At 35.9% G+C, this 16,782-nt stretch overlaps 1 protein-coding gene across 2 annotated transcripts in view; it reads left to right on the top strand.

Moving 5' to 3' along the window:
* Positions 1–16,250, top strand: part of TTC39B (tetratricopeptide repeat domain 39B) — a 75,697-nt gene extending 59,447 nt beyond the window's left edge. For both annotated transcript variants that reach the window (XM_033085414.2, XM_033085412.2), the window contains 10 exons: positions 838–946; positions 1,741–1,808; positions 1,896–1,955; positions 2,262–2,423; positions 3,270–3,361; positions 3,645–3,765; positions 5,590–5,701; positions 9,586–9,703; positions 10,776–10,892; positions 12,238–16,250. In XM_033085414.2, the coding sequence (XP_032941305.1) occupies positions 838–946; positions 1,741–1,808; positions 1,896–1,955; positions 2,262–2,423; positions 3,270–3,361; positions 3,645–3,765; positions 5,590–5,701; positions 9,586–9,703; positions 10,776–10,892; positions 12,238–12,334 (1,056 nt within the window). In that variant the 3' untranslated portion in view covers positions 12,335–16,250. The remainder of the gene's footprint in view (positions 1–837; positions 947–1,740; positions 1,809–1,895; positions 1,956–2,261; positions 2,424–3,269; positions 3,362–3,644; positions 3,766–5,589; positions 5,702–9,585; positions 9,704–10,775; positions 10,893–12,237) is intronic.
* The last annotated feature ends 532 nt before the right edge of the window (positions 16,251–16,782 follow it).

The raw sequence follows: 16,782 nt of genomic DNA, 5'->3' as shown, positions 1-16,782 counted from the left end.
ATTCTTCCACCAAAATCCCAGCCCATTTCTGTGGAAAAAAGCATTTCTGAATATCATGTGTCACCCTGGAATCTAGGTACATCTTTCTCTCATGGATGAGAAAAATATTTGTATTGTAACTTGTTTTGTTAGTATTTTACAGCTCTTTAAAACTTTTTGATACCCATAAGAAATGAGAAAACCCAAACAAAAGTCAAGCAAAAAACCCTAATAAAATAACCCACAGAACTATACACAACTGAACTTCAAGTTATTAATGCTACAGTCACCATATGGTCTTATTGCTGTTAGATTGTCCACAATGCATAAGGGAAGTCTCTTGTGTTAAGAGCTGCATAAGGCTCCATGAATCTGGATCTGTCTTTAAACACTGATGTATCAGCAGAGCTAGTATTTTGGTCAGAGCCTCAAAGCAGTGGCTGACTTGATGGAAGAGAATTGAGGATGGTTTTCTGTGAAGGAAGACTCACACCAAGAAGTAGCACTGAAACAGCTGGGAGAATTTCCCACCAAACACAGGTTGAAGGATGTTAATTCTGAAAGGCTCATAGTCAGAACATTATGGGGAAGGGTTGTAGACCTGTGTGTCTGCATGGTTCATGTGATGTTCCCATTTCACCAGAGCACTGAAATGCATGGTTAAGAGTTTGATTAGTCTTTTTCCTGAGTGCTATTAGCTGTGACAGAAATGTTGTAAGAGAGGGTTGCATTGGATAAGTACTGAATTATGAAATACTTACATCTGAAAGGAAAACTGAATTTTGGTTAGCCAGAAGAAATTGATAGTAACTCTGTATACTCATAGTTAATTCTGCATGTGTTTGTGATATTTCTTAGGAGTTGGGCCTCTGCCAACTACGGGAAGGCGCATCTGGCAACAGTTTGAGGGCCATTCTGTGTACTTTCACCCTGTTGGTTTATCATACTTACGTCTCCTTAATCCTTGGTGAGACCCACTGTGTAGCTTTTCAGTCATGCTACACCTTATAGATACTGTGATCTGTTTTTATAACTGAATTTCAAAATTGTGGCCAAATAGGAGTTTACTGTATACTTAATTATGATCTAAAATTAATATCCATGACAAAGCTGTGTCTGCCGAAAGAGTGAAGGTAGATAGCATTATACCAACATCTTGCTCCATTTGCAGGGCTGTCTCAACAGCAAAATGCTGCAAAACAGTATTAAGTTCTGAAAAGTCATTATCCATAAATAAACATCAGATGCTGTGAAAACTGTCTCCAGAAAATAGCCTGTACACCCAGCATGAATTGCTTTTGCCATTTAGAAGTCATAATTAATTCTATATGCTTCTTTGCCATATATTTTCACATTCTTTAAGTATTTTAGTGTTTGTCCCTCTGGCTCATCAGGAAATTAAGGAGAACTTCATTTCTTCCAGTATCCCTTGTATTTCATTACTGAGTTCAAAATTAGGAGAAGAGGCAGCTGAGCAATGTTTTCCTAACTTGCTAAAGCAATTAAAGGGATTTAAAAATATAACCAGGATCAATAACACAACAGTCTAAACAACATTCCTATAATTCTAGTCTGTTTCTACTTATAGACATTTAATATTTTTGGGACAAGAATTTATAGAAACACAGTGTGATGAAATAATTCTGCTTTCACATAGAGCAGTCATCCATTGATCTATCAAATATAATTTGTAAACAAAATTGTAGTCTATGAAACCTGGATATTTTAAGTACATTGAGGTTGGTTTATTATGTTTTCTAGGTACAGGGGAAGCCAACCTTCAGGAAGCAGACAGTCTCCTTGAACCCTACCTCCAGAAATTTCCAAATGTGCGTATTTTTAATAAATTTTATAACAGAAATATACTTCCCTAAGCTCAAACTCCTAACTGGTTATTTTTCTAATCTCTTTTCAAGGGCTCCATTATTCTGTTTTATGCTGCCAGAATAGATATACTGAAAGGAAATTTTGAAAAGGTAAATAATTTTTTCTTTCTTAGGTTTTTGTTTTGTGTTTAGCCTGAGGGAAAAAAATAATTAATTCATCTGCGTATCAGTTGGACTGATCAATCCAAGTGGTAAATATGCTGTTATCCCTGTTCACATTCACTGTCAATGTTCATTCCAGCCCTCTCTCTAAATGAAAGGGAAGTTTATCTCATTTTACTTGTCAGGTGTTCTCCACCTGGGTGCTAGGTAAGAATTTGTTCTGTAATTAGAGATTGCTCTCACGTGGTGCTGTAATTGAGCCAGTTTTCATCATTCTTCCTTAACTGCTCACAGGCACAATTGAGGTTCCAAGACTGCATAGCAGCCCAGCAAGAGTGGAAACAGATTCATCATCTCTGTTACTGGGAGCTGATGTGGTGCTACACTTTCCAGCAGAACTGGCTTCAAGCATATCGGTATGCAGACCTGCTCAGCAAAGAGAGCAGGTGGTCTAAGGTAAATGGACATGTGGACATTGTTGTGATACACCAGAGGTCTCTACAGTTAAAAGTTACTTTTCATTTTGCACAATAAGCAATAATTTTTGCTTTCCTGAGAAATTCATAAGCAAAGAGACAATGGCACCAAAATGTTTTAACTGGGTGATTAAGGATGAATTTTTCATTTCATGTTTTGAAGCAGCAGAACCATAAGCAGCGATGCCTTGGACCCTCCAAAAATGGAGGTGCTTACATGTGCTGGGAGAAAGAAGAGGGATAGGAAAACTGTAAACTTGTCTCTCAAGTCAGTTTCTAGCACTCACAAGAATCTGTGTTTATTTGTAAACAGACACAGCTACTCAGTAGATACTTTGTGACACAAAATGAGAAAGGCTTCTGGGGAAGGGACCACAAGAAAAGCTGGGCTTTTCCTTGTAAAAAGGTTTTTCAGAGTATGAACCAAGCACAATGTGTCAACAAGCTTTTATGCATTATTATTGTCCCGCTATAGATTACTTTTTCATTATTATTAATGAAAAAGGATATACACTAATTCTTGGCAGAAGAGGAAAGAACAGTATATTCAACATGAGGTGCGAGTTAAGTTGAGTTATGTTTGGGGCTTTTTTTTGCAAGAGCCAGTTATTAAACTTTCCTTGAATCAGTACTCAGCTTTTCTGTTTTTTTCAAGCATCTATCTACATCTAGTAGATCATGTAATAACAGTAATAAACTTTAGAAAAGTTATCTTTAACTATCTACTATAAAATATGAACAAATATCAATTGTATCAAAATCAATTGTATTGATTAAACACAGAAAATTAGATGTGGTAATCTGTTGCTGTTTCTTTTTTAAATAGGCAATATATGTATTCCAGAAGGCAGCAATTCTGTGTATGCTTCCAGAGGATGATTTGAAGAGTACTGGTGAGGACATAGTGTCTTTATTCAGGTAAACTTTTATAAAGCAATTGAATGTGCACTCTTTCTCCCCCCATGCCTTTGTCTTGTGTGACTTGCTTCTTGCTTATAACCATTGTGTCTTTTCATTTTTTCTCTTTGTCTTTAGCATTAGAATTGCTTTTATCAGCAAAGATATATTCTACAGCTCTGGTCTCCATGGTGTAAAATGATTTTAAGATGTTATATTTCAGAGGAAAACATTAAATCTTTCTAACTGAAATGAGATGAAAAAAACCAAACCAATGTACAACTTCCATTTTCTCTTCTTGTAGACAAGTGGATGGCCTAAAACAGAGAATTGCAGGAAAATCTATCCCAACTGAGAAGTTTGCAGTAAGGAAAGCTCGACGCTATGCAAGTCCTCAACCAGTGAAGCTGATATTACCTGCCTTGGTATTTATTCTTGCTTTGTTTTCATTCTTTTCAAAAAGGAAAGGAAATCAGTATTTTAAAGAAGTACTGCATTTATGCAATGCTATTTTGTGAAAAATATTAAGGACTGGATCATACTATCAACTAAGCAACAGTCTGAAACATACACCAGATTTTTCATGTGAAAAGTAAAGCATACAGAAAACTTCATTCATGCTCTTTAGGTTGGCATGATGGTAGCTTGCCTTCTACACTCATTAGGAAGTTAAGGAGTGCTTTGGTACTTTCTGTTTTTCTGATGAAAATGAAGAGTGGTGGTTGGTGTTTGTTGTGATGGTTTTTTTTCCTTGTATCAAGTCTCATTAAAACATGCAGAAGTTAAAGATACTTTATGAATGCTGTTCTAACTTCCCATGTTTTAATGTCAGTCATTAGTTTGTTTATAGGTGCACAGCAGTGATACTTTTCATATGTGTATGCTGAAATCTTTGTACGTGAATCATTTACCAACAATTTTACATGAAAAACCTAATTCAAAAAGGAACTCACTGATACAGAAAGAGGAGTCCAAAGAAAACTAATCCACCCATTCTAAAATTAATTCTGTATTAAATTGCATGTAGAGGACTAAATAAAATTTGTCTTAGGCTTGTACAGCAGAATGCAAGTTGTGAATATATATGGTTGATCTTGCTGTCTTGTTGTCAAATCCAGCATCTTTTAATTTAGAAATTTTTTCATCATGGATTAGGGCTAACCAAATATAGTCTGGTTTATTTCAGTAAGTGTAAGTTAGACAGGACTGCAGCATTGAAACAAATCATGATGTAGTTGATGATGTTAACAATAGTGTTTCAGACTTTGATAGAGCAAGATTTTTTCTCTGTCTGAAAACTTACATATTTACAGTACAAATACAAGTGAAACTATTTCACCAGTGTGTTGTATCAGCTTCAGAATGGCATTAGGCTTCATATTTCAGAGATGTAATTTCAATTATAGTGGAATCAATGATACTCTAGTTTGTGATGACTGAATAAAGGTGTTTGCAAAGATCCTTGTTGGTTAGCATTAACCCTTGTTCTCCTTAAGTTTTGCAGTTTAATCTTGTATCAAAACAAGCTTATTGCATACTGTTGTACTGTGGCATCTGGGAAGATTAGTTTCCAGAATTTGCCTTAGTTTTTTTCCAACAAGATTTTGTAGAAATTATAGTAAAAGCACAAGTTGGATGTACCTACTGGAATCACATTTTTATCCAGAAAGTTGTATCTACTTCCAGTTTTACTCTGTATATGTGTGTGTATATACATATATATGTATATAAACACAAGAGTATGTTTTTGGGTGCATACTTACATAGGTATACTGTGTATACAAGCACACACTCAAATGCAGACCAAATTTACCTATCATCCTTTAGAAAGAAACTACTTTTACTTCATCCTTTAGTTCATGCAGCTGAGGCCACAAGTTGAGACTAAAACACCCAATTTTGCTGATGTGTTGTGAGGGTGATGGTAAACTGTCCTGATAAAATCTGTTCAGTTTAGTTTTTGAAGATCAGTGAAAATACATGATAGCAGAATCCATTAAAAAGGCATCAAAACATTCAAAACTTAGAAACCCGTTAATTTTGTCAACACATGTTCAATGTAATTTTCTCTTTCCTATTCATAGATGTTTTGTACCAAAACAAGCTTTGGTAATATTTTTATGTACTCAAAAATGTTCCACAACAACCTTTTCAGAGGTACACTTTAGTTAAATATTTTTGCAATTCCATGAGTTTTTCTTACCTTTTTGATTGTTTGTTTGTTTGGTTTGGCTGTTTTTTTAAATCAGGAAATGATGTATGTCTGGAATGGATTTGCAATTGTGGGCAAAAGAGCAGACCTCACTGAAAACTTACTGGTTACAATTGAAAAAGAAGAAGCTGCTCTACAAAATGAAACTAGTAAGTGATCAGTTAAGCTGAAATTAATAATCTTTTAAGAAATGCTGACATTTTCATATGCTTCTATCTTCTGATATTCTGCGAAGTAAGTGTTGGCTTTGACAATGTGCTAATTAAGTCCAAGTATGGAAATTTTGGAGCCACATGAAAGTTAGGAGTGGTTCTTCAGTATGTTCTTTATGCAGTTCAATTGATGCTGCATACAAATACAGAAAACTCAAGGACATTAGTTGCAGAATATGACTGGTCTAGCTTTGTTTTTCTTGTCTTTGAGAGTGTTCTTGGACCATACTTTTTCTAACCAATTTATATTACACTATTACAAAGGACACATGCTGCATAGAATGACAAAGTATAAAAGATATGATGAAGTGCTGTGCACAAATGAGTCTGGGTTTTTTTGGTTTACTTTCTGCAAAATAAAGCATGTGTGCTAGTCGTAAAATGAAACATACTTAATGAATAAACTTTGACCATGGTTTTACATCTTGGGGTAATGTTTAGAGAATCAGCCCATAACTTACCCCTAAAAGAATTTAAATTCAATTATTGCTACTGGTTTACTGCACAAGTACAGACAGTTATTTCACGATTACAAGCCGCACTGACTATAGCATCTCCAGGTGTTGGCATACATTTCGTTCTTTGTCCATATACAAGCCGCACCCAATTATAAGCCGCTCTGTCGTTCGCAGCGAGGACCCATGTGCAACAAAGTTGCCAAATGGCAACAGAATCACGGGATGGCGGGGTTCACTGGCTCGGCTTGGGCCGTGAGGGCTCAGGGCTGCCAACGGGGCCAGGTGGCCCAGCTCGGCGCTGCCACTTGGCGGGGCTGCTCATGGCCGGCTGCCACTGGGCTCACTCGCCCCAGCGCTGCGCAGCGATGGCAGGGGGGCATGGAGCCCACCGGCACCCGCAGCGGTGGTGGGAGGCGGGGATGGAGCCCGCTGGCACCCACGGTGGTGACAGGCTGGGACGGGAGCCCCCTGCCTCCCCCCGGACCGCGGGGCCAGCAGGAGGGAGCCCCCTGCCTCCCCCAGGCTGCGCTGCCTGAAGGAGGGAGCTCCCCCACTTCCCCCGTCTGCCGCCCCGTGCTGCCGGCATGGAGCCCAGCTCCACCTGCGGTGCAACAGAGTAACCAATTTGTGACAATCATGTAAAGCCGGTTTTACTGGCAGGTGCTCGACTGTGCACCTCAGTGCACTTCTGGGGTTGGAAATGTCGGAAAATTATTCATATATTAGCTGCTCCTGAGTGTAAGCCACATTTCCAGGGCGGGAGCAAAGTTTTAGTCAAAACAGTGTGGCTTGTACTGTACTAGATTTTATCAGGGTGGTTCTGTCACCTGTCATGTGAATTTTTTCATGGAATTCTCTTTAGAGTTTTTCTAGAATAAATATTACTGTTTTGCATATGAAACTTTTAAAATTATAATCCACTAAAATAATTTCTACTGAACCCAGATTTTAGTCAAACTTACGAACAATTTAGCAACTTAATTTTACCAGTGGTCAAAACAGCAATTCTGAAATATAAGATGTATCTAAGTATGATTTACAGTGTAAATTGAGGCTTAAGAAATTATACAGGGACATAGAAGAAATATACAATATATAATGGTCAAATCTGGATTGTATAATAAACCAAATGAGAGTAACCTACATGGCTGTGTTTGAATCAGGTTCGCTTATTTTCTGTGTTGCTCTTCTCTCTTCTGCAGAATCAGTGTGTGCCTCTTAAATCTGAAGTGTTTCCCTTTTTTGTTGTTGTGTTATTAAAACAAAAGTGTAGTGATATGCAAAATACTTGCAAATAAAGTAATTCCCATGAGCTCCACACGGAGGGTTCTGGCAGAACCTGTTGGAAATCCAGTGCTGTATTGTGCAAGATTTGTATAAGAAGTGCTCATCAGTTGTAATGGTGAAGTAAATTTCCTATGGAATCCCTAAGTGATTTTTCTTATGGAAAGTCACTGTTTACAAATAGGATATAGTCTGGAAGTGTATATATTTTCTTATTTTAGTAATAATTTCAGTCAGATGTAATTTTGTTCTGGACTTCACATACATGATTGTGATCTGCTTCTAAAGATGAGAAATCAGTGAAAATAAAGGCTGATGACCAGAGTTACTGCTGAGTCCCTAAAAAATAGTGATTAAGGCTGCAAGCAGAGTGTGACAAGGTTACAATATAATTTTAAGAAACAGTTTTTAGTAGTAGTAATATCAAAGGATTGCTAAGGTGCTGCGAAAAAAGGGTGTAAATTATACACGAAGGTCACTTAGGGATTGAGACGTCTTAGAACTGTTTTTGTTTCATTTGCTTCATGTGAATAGGCACAGCATGGAATCTCTGAAGGACTGAAAGTAATGTTGTATGGAGCTGAAAATAGAGATGATAGGAGGAGCAAATGAAAGACATTAGAGATGAGTTTTGATTCCCCCCCCCCAGGATTTCTGTGTATATATTTTTTTTTCATTTCCAATATATAAAAGATAATGTAACTTCAAGAAATAAAAAAATTTGTTTGTTTTTTGTCCTGGTAATGATAATTCCTTTGGTGTAGAGCACTGCAGCTGCAATGATCGTTCTCCCACATTTATTGCAAAGTTATCTGTGTTAAATTGGCCTGTGCATTTGTTGTCATTTAGTGTTAATTTTTTGGTATAATAGCTTTTATTCTTCTGGGAAATAAGACTGCTAGTTGAAGTTGTTAAAAACTGACCAGCCCTTACTGACATCAGTGCACGCCCCTAGTATTTTCAATGAATGAGTCCTTCAAGAAACAGTCAGAGAATCCAATACCTTAGCCTAGCTAAACAGGCTAGAGAGAATGCGAAGTACTCATGTGCTGCACTTCTACTGTCACTAAAAGCGCAGTCTGTCAGTTACAATCTATCATAAAGATTCTATGTTTAAACATAGACAGAAGTAAGTCTGATCATGGTGGCAGAGCACTTTGCAGAATCCTAAAATGCGTTAGTCTTGCATGTTTCAGAACTGTTTACGTAGGATTTCTTTGGCAGACTATTAAGGAAAAATTAATGTGACCTTAGAGAGCTGGTAATTAGTTGTAAACAACATGATCTAAAGGGAGAGTGTTTTGCTTCCTGAATTGTTAATGTATGTGGTGCCATCTGTCTATCCATATGTGTTTTCTTTCCTTTCTTTTCCTTCCTTGTACCCAGCAAATGCTGCAAACTAAGGGAGCTAAAAAGAATCACACTTGTTAAGTAAATTTTGAATTGATTCAAACACCCTCTTTCATCTGGCATTTAGTCCTATTGAATGTAATATTTTATTGATTTTTTGAAATATTATACACTATTACTGAAGCTTATCAAACATTAGAGATGATAAAAATACTAGTAAACAGAGTTTATTGAATTTGTACGGCAAAATGATTCTTCTGAAGAGTTCTGTAAGAGTCATGGTGTGGTTTTGCAGGGTTTTTTATGTGGCTAGTGCTACTGGAAGTCTGCCAGTGCTCTGTAACAGGGGAAGCTATTAAGATAATATGATGGTTTCTGTCTCACTGTAGTTTTAGCTATTGCAAGAAATCTTTAATGGCTGTTTGAGTAGTGCAATATATTTAAGTAATGACTGTTTAATCTTCAATTCTTGAAGTTTATGCCTGTTTGTTGAATTTTTGAGTTACTTATTTTTTCTTCTTTGCCTGTCTTTTAAGAGAAAGATATGAATCTCATGGGCACATCTTCAGTAGACAATATTTTAAATCATGCCTGAAGGTTATGTATGTTTTGAGGTATAGAACATGAGAAACAACATCCTCAGTTTGAGTACATATTCCCTACTGAAAATCTAATTTTTCTTTTCATGATATTTTCAAATTGTTTGACGTATCTCGCTTTTACTGTTAGATCACAATGAATACTATGTGGATGATGTGTGCATGTTGCAGCTACTGAAAGGCCTCTGCCTGAAACACTTGGGAAGACTTATGCAAGCTGAATTATGTTTCAGTAAAGTAATTCAAAGGTAAAAAAACCCAGAAGTAGATTTTCTAGCTTTTGGTGACATTTCTGATACTCCTGTTGCAGCTGTTACGTTAGAATTTCGAATAATTAAACATTGTGTTTCATTAAAATACCTCTGAAAGTAGTTAGACAATCAGAAAACTTTGCTTGTGTTTTTCTGTAGCAATTTAACACTTAGTATTGCTTTATATATGTGATGGTTGAGGCTAAGTAAGTCAAACTGCTAGGTAACATACCCAAATGCATTTGGAATTGTATTTCCAGAGCTACCTGTAAGTAAGGACAATTCATATAGGTTTCCTGTTTGTTTTTGTTTTTTTTAATTCAATATTTAGTACTTCAGTAGTTAATGTGTCCCTACGCAGATGAGAAGTTGTCGTTACTTGTTTTAGCTGAAGACTGGTTTCTCCTGTGTTACAGATTTTCAGGTGTCAGATCCATACCAGCTATAATAGCTTTTCTGTATAAAACATGAGTCAAGTACTGGTTGTAGTTGAAAACTTCTTCAAAGTTTTTAGGTATTTGGGCTGTAGAAGCATATTTACATGTGTAGTGTTTCTAACAAGTGATTTAGAATAATGAATAATAGAATTTGTTATTGAGAATTATGTGTATTTCAATTCTCTTGCCATCTTGTTTTCTCTTACCTTTTCTAAGATGCCATGTGAGTTTAGTCAAGCACATTGCAAGTTATAGGGCAGAGGGGTTTGATTAGTTGCAAGTTAAAGGAGCACTGTTCCTGAAACATCTTTTTCAGAAGGTAGTTGGCAATGGGCAGGCTTTTTAGCTAAGATATTTTTAAAAGTCTAAAGACAACAGTTCTTCATAAAGTGTGTTTTGCATGGATGAGAGGAAAAGTTTTATTTGAGTGAATTTAGTACCTATATTTAGTTCAGCTTTATTTTCTACACATTTAGGGATACTATAGTTTTCTAAGACTGTTTATCAATGTGTACAGAATTAACCAGTAAGAATGGCTTCAGAAGGTTTTTTCTGGCTGTGTGCTTTTAAAAGTTTACTGGTCACTCGAGACAGGGCTGTAAGTAACTTTCTCTATTTTTTTTATTTTCTAGTGAGAAGCAAATAAGATATGATACTTACTTAGTGCCATTCACTCTGTATGAATTGGGTCTGCTGTACAAACAACAGGATGAGAGAGAAAAAGCAATAAGATACATAGAAACTGCAAAGTAAGTGGATTTTTTTTATCACCTTGTGCATTATGAATAGGTGTGTATTTGTAGCAATGAAGGCACGTTTTTTCTTCCTGACAGCTTCCTTGCAAAAAAAAGTACAGTAATTTCACAACTATAAGGTGCACCGGATTATGAGACGCACTTCCGGGTGCCGGAGGAATTTCCAAACCTTTTCAATATATGAGGCACACCCTTTTTTTTGCAGTGAGCATCCGTGCACAACAAAGTAACCAATAAGAAACGGAATCACGTGAGCCCTGTCGAGCCGCACGGCCCCAACCAAGCCACACGGCCCCACCCTGGCTGAGCCACGTGGCCCTGTGCGGCTCAGCTCGCTGCTTGCCCTTCTGGGTTGGCAAATTTCCAAACCTTGTCCATATATAAGGCGCACTTCCAGGTTCGGATCAAAATTTTAGGCTTTTAGGTGCACCTTATAGTTGTGATATTACTGTAATTAAAAATCTGTGTTCTTGATTTGCAGAACTTCTCCAATGTAGTTGAATTTTGCAGTTTCATGAAACTTCAGACACAGTGGAGTAGACAGATTCAAATAAGACACAATATGAAGGGAAATTGTTTCCTTCTTGTATGAGCTTCAGAGATGCTAAGGGTCCACTGCATGTGTGGGATGAAGCTGGAGAGTTCAGGGGAGGGATATGTACCCTTCTGTCCCAGAGGGCAGCTGTGGGAATTAAATCAGCTCCACAAAAGGTGTTTATAAGAATAGGTTAAAAACCAGTATGCCAATCTGACCACGCCCCTTTTTCCTTTTTGCATGTTGTCACGGAAGACCAGCTGAGGGTTTAATTTACTGTAGAGCAGCATATTTGCATAATCTGTGGATTGTAGCATGAGATATAATGTCCCTTGTGTTTACAGAGAAGTAGTCCAGTCTTGCAATAGTGTTCCCTCATGGGGTTTGGTTTGTTTGGTTTTGGGGGCAATGGGATTTACAGAATATGATTTCTATTAATATGTTTATTACTCTGGCTGAATTGTGTTCTGAGTTGGAACATACATTTCCTATTAACACCCTTTTCTGTAGTATATTGGCTTATCTTTTCACAGCAAATTTCAGTAATTGGGAGGGCTGTTAAAAGGATCAAGATAAGTGAAAGAGATGCTAAGACATGGGTTCAGTTTATCAAGACATTTAATTTTGGTACCAGTCTAAGTCTTTGCTCAATTTGTGGATGTAGCGTTAAGTATCTCGTAACTCATCTGTGTGTCAATCTCTGTTTCCTGTTGAAAGAATAAGGACTGTTAGCTTACAAATATATGAAGTGGAAACAATCCAGTCTGAACATATTTTTCTTAAAATAAGTTGTCTGTTTTGCAGAAACAACTACAAGGAATACTCTATGGAGTCCAGGTTGCATTTCAGAATTCATGCAGCACTTGACAGCCTGAAAGTGTCACCTGCTTCAACACCTTGAATGAGGAGGAATGCTTTTCATGCATCCAATAAATAGCCTACACAATCTTTTTGCAATCTTTTTTTAATCATAGAGAAGAACATAATGATTGTTTTCTGTCACTTCTGATTTGATGCATATCATTCCTTTTGACGTTTTCTGTATAGCGCTTATACTGTATCTACATGCTGTTTTAAAGAAGACCTTATATTTTGTTTGATAAAAATAATTTAATATTTGACTTGAATGGGGGATATTTTTAAAAAAAGGTGATGGTGCAATAAAGTTTAATGAAAATACTTTATTTTTTTAATATAAGAACAGATGCAGGTGACACAGTGGAACTGGTGATAATTTCTGCATTTTTGGAAAGTTTGATTTTCTGCAGTACACTTAAGACTATTTTTCCCTCTGGAACAAAAATGTAATGTCTGCAGATAACCTTAACCTTACCCACATTGTTTGGCGTTTTTGAAATTTGTGTTCCAGAGGAAAGAATTAGCCATCTTTGACTTAATTTCATTTTGGGAACAAAATGAACCTGTCTGAAGTGCAATATTTTTACTCTGTCAGATGAAGCTAGGAAGGGCTTCAGATGAAGCTAAGCAGGACTACAGTTATAATGTCTTTGCAGGTCTGTTTCACTCAAAAGAAGTGCTTACAGGGGATATTTTTCACTTGTAAAAAAGTAGAGCTACAAAGGACATTATGTTCTTGTTCTAAAGTAGAATCAGCAGTCTTAAGTTGATCCTGACAGATTTATTTTACCTGTTTAATGAAAATAAAGAAGCACTGAGAACAGTCATTTTGGAACTTATACAGAATGTCTTTCACAGCGAGAAAAGACTGGGAAATTATGCCTGATGTCTACCCCAAATAATTCTTGGCACAACTGAAACTGATTGATTGTTTCCCATCTTCCCTGTCATGGATCTGGAAAAAGGATTGTTCTTAAGCCATCGTTTAATATTTGTGAGCTAGTACCCTAGTTGGTATTCTCTGTTCTTGGATCCCTACCAAGTAAATTAAAAATTGTGGATTTGTGTTTTCCTAATAATAAGTTACAATTCATATTAACAGAAGTTAACTGTGCATCAGAAAGTGAATCCACTTTTAAACTTGCAGTTAGGCAAATGTGCATATTCTTGTCTAATTTCTACCAAAAATGTGCAGTAAAATTGAGATACTTATAATTGCATGCATTTTTCTTTTCATGCTTATATACAAACTGCAATATCCAATTGAATTTCCCATTTATTTACATACACAGATTCTAGCTGTCTGTTCTTAAAAATAAAACTGTATTTGATTTTTATTTAAATGTACACCCAGTAACTTTCTTTCACTAGCTATTGCAAAGCTTGTCATTTATATATTTTATCCAGTATATTTACTTCTGTACAGTAAATTCATAGTACATATGCTCATGTATGTGATTTGCTGCCCTTAACTACTACCCAGGCAAAATCAGGACAAAAGAAATACGTGAAAAATGTGTCCTCAGTAATGAGTAACAGACATTTCTAATTAAACAGTCAATATAATCTAAATGCTATAGCAGTTCTTCTCTGGTTACTGAGAACACAGGTTTCTTCTATGACTGATAAATAACGGGGTCATTTAATTGCTTACAATTCTGGAATACAGTGGTATATTTACAGAAGAAGTAAGAGTTTAAAAATATTGGCTAAATAAGCATAATGGGTCTTTCAAAATGGAAACCTGATCCAAAGTCTGTCTTTGTTGGTTTGGATTTGTGCCTGTTGTAGAAGTGTGGCTAAGTTATTGTGTAAAATTATACACATGTAAGTTTGAAGCTTAGATGCCTGGAACACTGAATTACTGATAAAATAAGCATGCTTATTTTCAAATATATTCAGTTGACTGTAGCTAAAATTCAAAACAGAGTTTAGAGAAATCAGTTGTCAGCATATGCTAAAGATTTACCCATTTATATATATATGAGTGTAAACTGTAGTGAGCATAAACTCATATTTTCAGAATATACTTCTAATGCATCTGTGGGCATTTATATATTCAGTTTAGGATTATTTTGGTTTATCTGATTATTGGATTGGGGTCTGCTTCATATTTCTGTGGAAGGTGATGGGAACAATTTCCAGTAAAACATCTGTAATTTGCGTTCCAAATAGTACTTGAAACTATTTGTAGTTCCAAGAATAGTACACTCTAGAAGAGTTATAACTGGGACTACAGACTCTCAAGTGGAGCATGATGTAATCTCTGATCTCTTGTTGTTGTGGGGAGTGTCTTACAGCTAATATTTTATGGGTGATTTGAGATAGAAATCAAAATTAACAAAAAATGAACAATTAAACTGATTTTTTCAAAATCTAGTACAAAATTTCAATACGCGGTGTACTTTTTTTCCCTGGGTGTTGTTGCTCACTGAATAGAGAGTAAAAAGAAATATTTTCTTCAGTTCAGCCTTCCAAAGGTAATATTGGTTCCCTGTGTATGTTACACTGTGTTTCTTTTGGGGTCAGCCCCCTTGCACTTCTGCAGAGAACAGGCTCATCAACACACATTTGCAGTACCCTCTGTAGTGTTTTGAGGATCCAATATTAAGTGTTATTTAGAACTTGTCTCCTGTCTGTGCTGCTGTTCCAAACTTTGCTAGAAAAGATTGATTGATCAGAATTCTTAGCTTTAGGCTTTATTCTGGACAATTTTTTCCAAGTTGTTAAGAGTGGGAATATAAATGTGTGAGTGTGATTTGTAGCTGTTCAGTTAAGGTAGGTCTCCACACAGCTGCAAGAGATGTTTAGTTTTCCAAATGCTGCAAAGTGCATGTCTTTGACACAGTGCATCAGTGATGCAGTATTATTTAGGACATTATGTCTGAGTTAAGTGATTTCTGTTTAAGAGTTCAGACAAAGGGTCTGTGGGAGTTTTTTATTGTTTGGTTTGGGTTGTTTTTGGTTTGGTTTTTTTTAAAATCTGCTGTATTCTGTACTGGGCCTTAAATACAGCTCTGATTTAGTCTTAACTATTGTTTCTAATATTCACCGCACATGCTCATCCTCCATGGGAATTTTGAATATTGTGCTGAGACTTAACTAAGCAAAGCTGATCATTTACCTGTGATACTATAGACTCTCTTGATAATAGTAGAATTATAATATATACAAGAGCAAATTTAATTTGTTAGTTTAAGCAAGCAAGGCTAAACTTAGAGTTACATTATGACTAAAGGTCATTTAGTTCTTTCTGATAATAGATGTTTTGGGTTTTTTTTAAGGTAAGCAATAATAGATTAGCCTGGTTATAGGACAAAGCTTCTCCTTAGTTAGGAATTGCCTACTTAGAAACTATTACAAAAAAACTTCTTGTCTGTGCATATCAATGAAATGTTTAATCCACTGAGAGATCATTGTACTATGGTTTGTAAGTCTTTATTAATCAATTTTTAACAGAAATTGAAAGCAAATAATGTGTTAAAAGAAAACTGATGCAAGATTGTTATGTATCTGTTCTAATATACAGAGTAGCAACTGTATGTAGCACTTTATGGCCAGAGAAATGTACAATCATCAGATCTTGTTATGTTTCTAAAACACCTTGCAAAGTAATGTGTAAAACAAGTAATTTCTTGTAACAAATTCAACTGAGACTTTGCTGTTATTTTATTACTAATCTTAATGTTTCATGTCTTTTGTTTCTGTATATTCTTACACCACCTAGTTCAACAAAGAATGTTTATATTTGCCCTGGTGCTGCAGTCTTTTTGCTTCTAATTACTGAGGTTTGCACATGTTCTTACCTAGTACTTGATGAGTAAACAGTGTGGGCAGAAAAACAGAAAATGAGGAGTGAAGTATGTTCTACTTTAAAGAGCATGTAGAAATGTTCATTATGATGCACTGGAGTGGATTTTAACTTCAGAGGAATAAATCACATATGCTTGTGCTACTGAGTGCTGAATTTGGCACTATATTCTATTTGTACATCAAGAACCTTCAGCTGAGATTTACCAAAGCATTATCATAAAAAAGGCCTGATCTCTAGTTTAAAAATACAGCCTTAGGTGTAGAGCTCTTACACAACCTGTCCAGACTGAAAGATTGGACAAAACTGTCAAGTTCTATTGAGTTAATAAAGGGTCTTTTGAATGTAGATAGCAAAAATAAAATAAACTACAGGGTTTTTTTTGTTTGTCTGGGGGGGGCGCTTTGTTGTGCTGCTGGTGTTTTGATATTTTTTTTTAAATTGTGTTTCAGATTTTGGTTTTGTTTTGTTTTCCTTAATCTGGTGATAAATGCTATAGGACAGCTTCATGAAGAAACAGTGTGGCTCTTAACTTTGTAATTGATAGAAGAGTACCTTCTGGAAAAAAAAGTCAAGAGTCTATGGTTAGCATAATAAATTTAATCCTTAGTGGTTACAAGATTAAATGCTTTCCTTTTTGTAGTAGTGTAGTAGTGTGTGTACTTCCAGTTCATAGAGAA

The sequence above is a fragment of the Catharus ustulatus genome, chromosome Z (assembly GCF_009819885.2).
Source record: "Catharus ustulatus isolate bCatUst1 chromosome Z, bCatUst1.pri.v2, whole genome shotgun sequence".
Taxonomy (NCBI): Eukaryota; Metazoa; Chordata; class Aves; order Passeriformes; family Turdidae; genus Catharus; species Catharus ustulatus.
The sequence above is the reverse complement of the archived record's forward strand: the minus strand, read 5'-3'. Positions and strand labels throughout refer to the sequence as shown.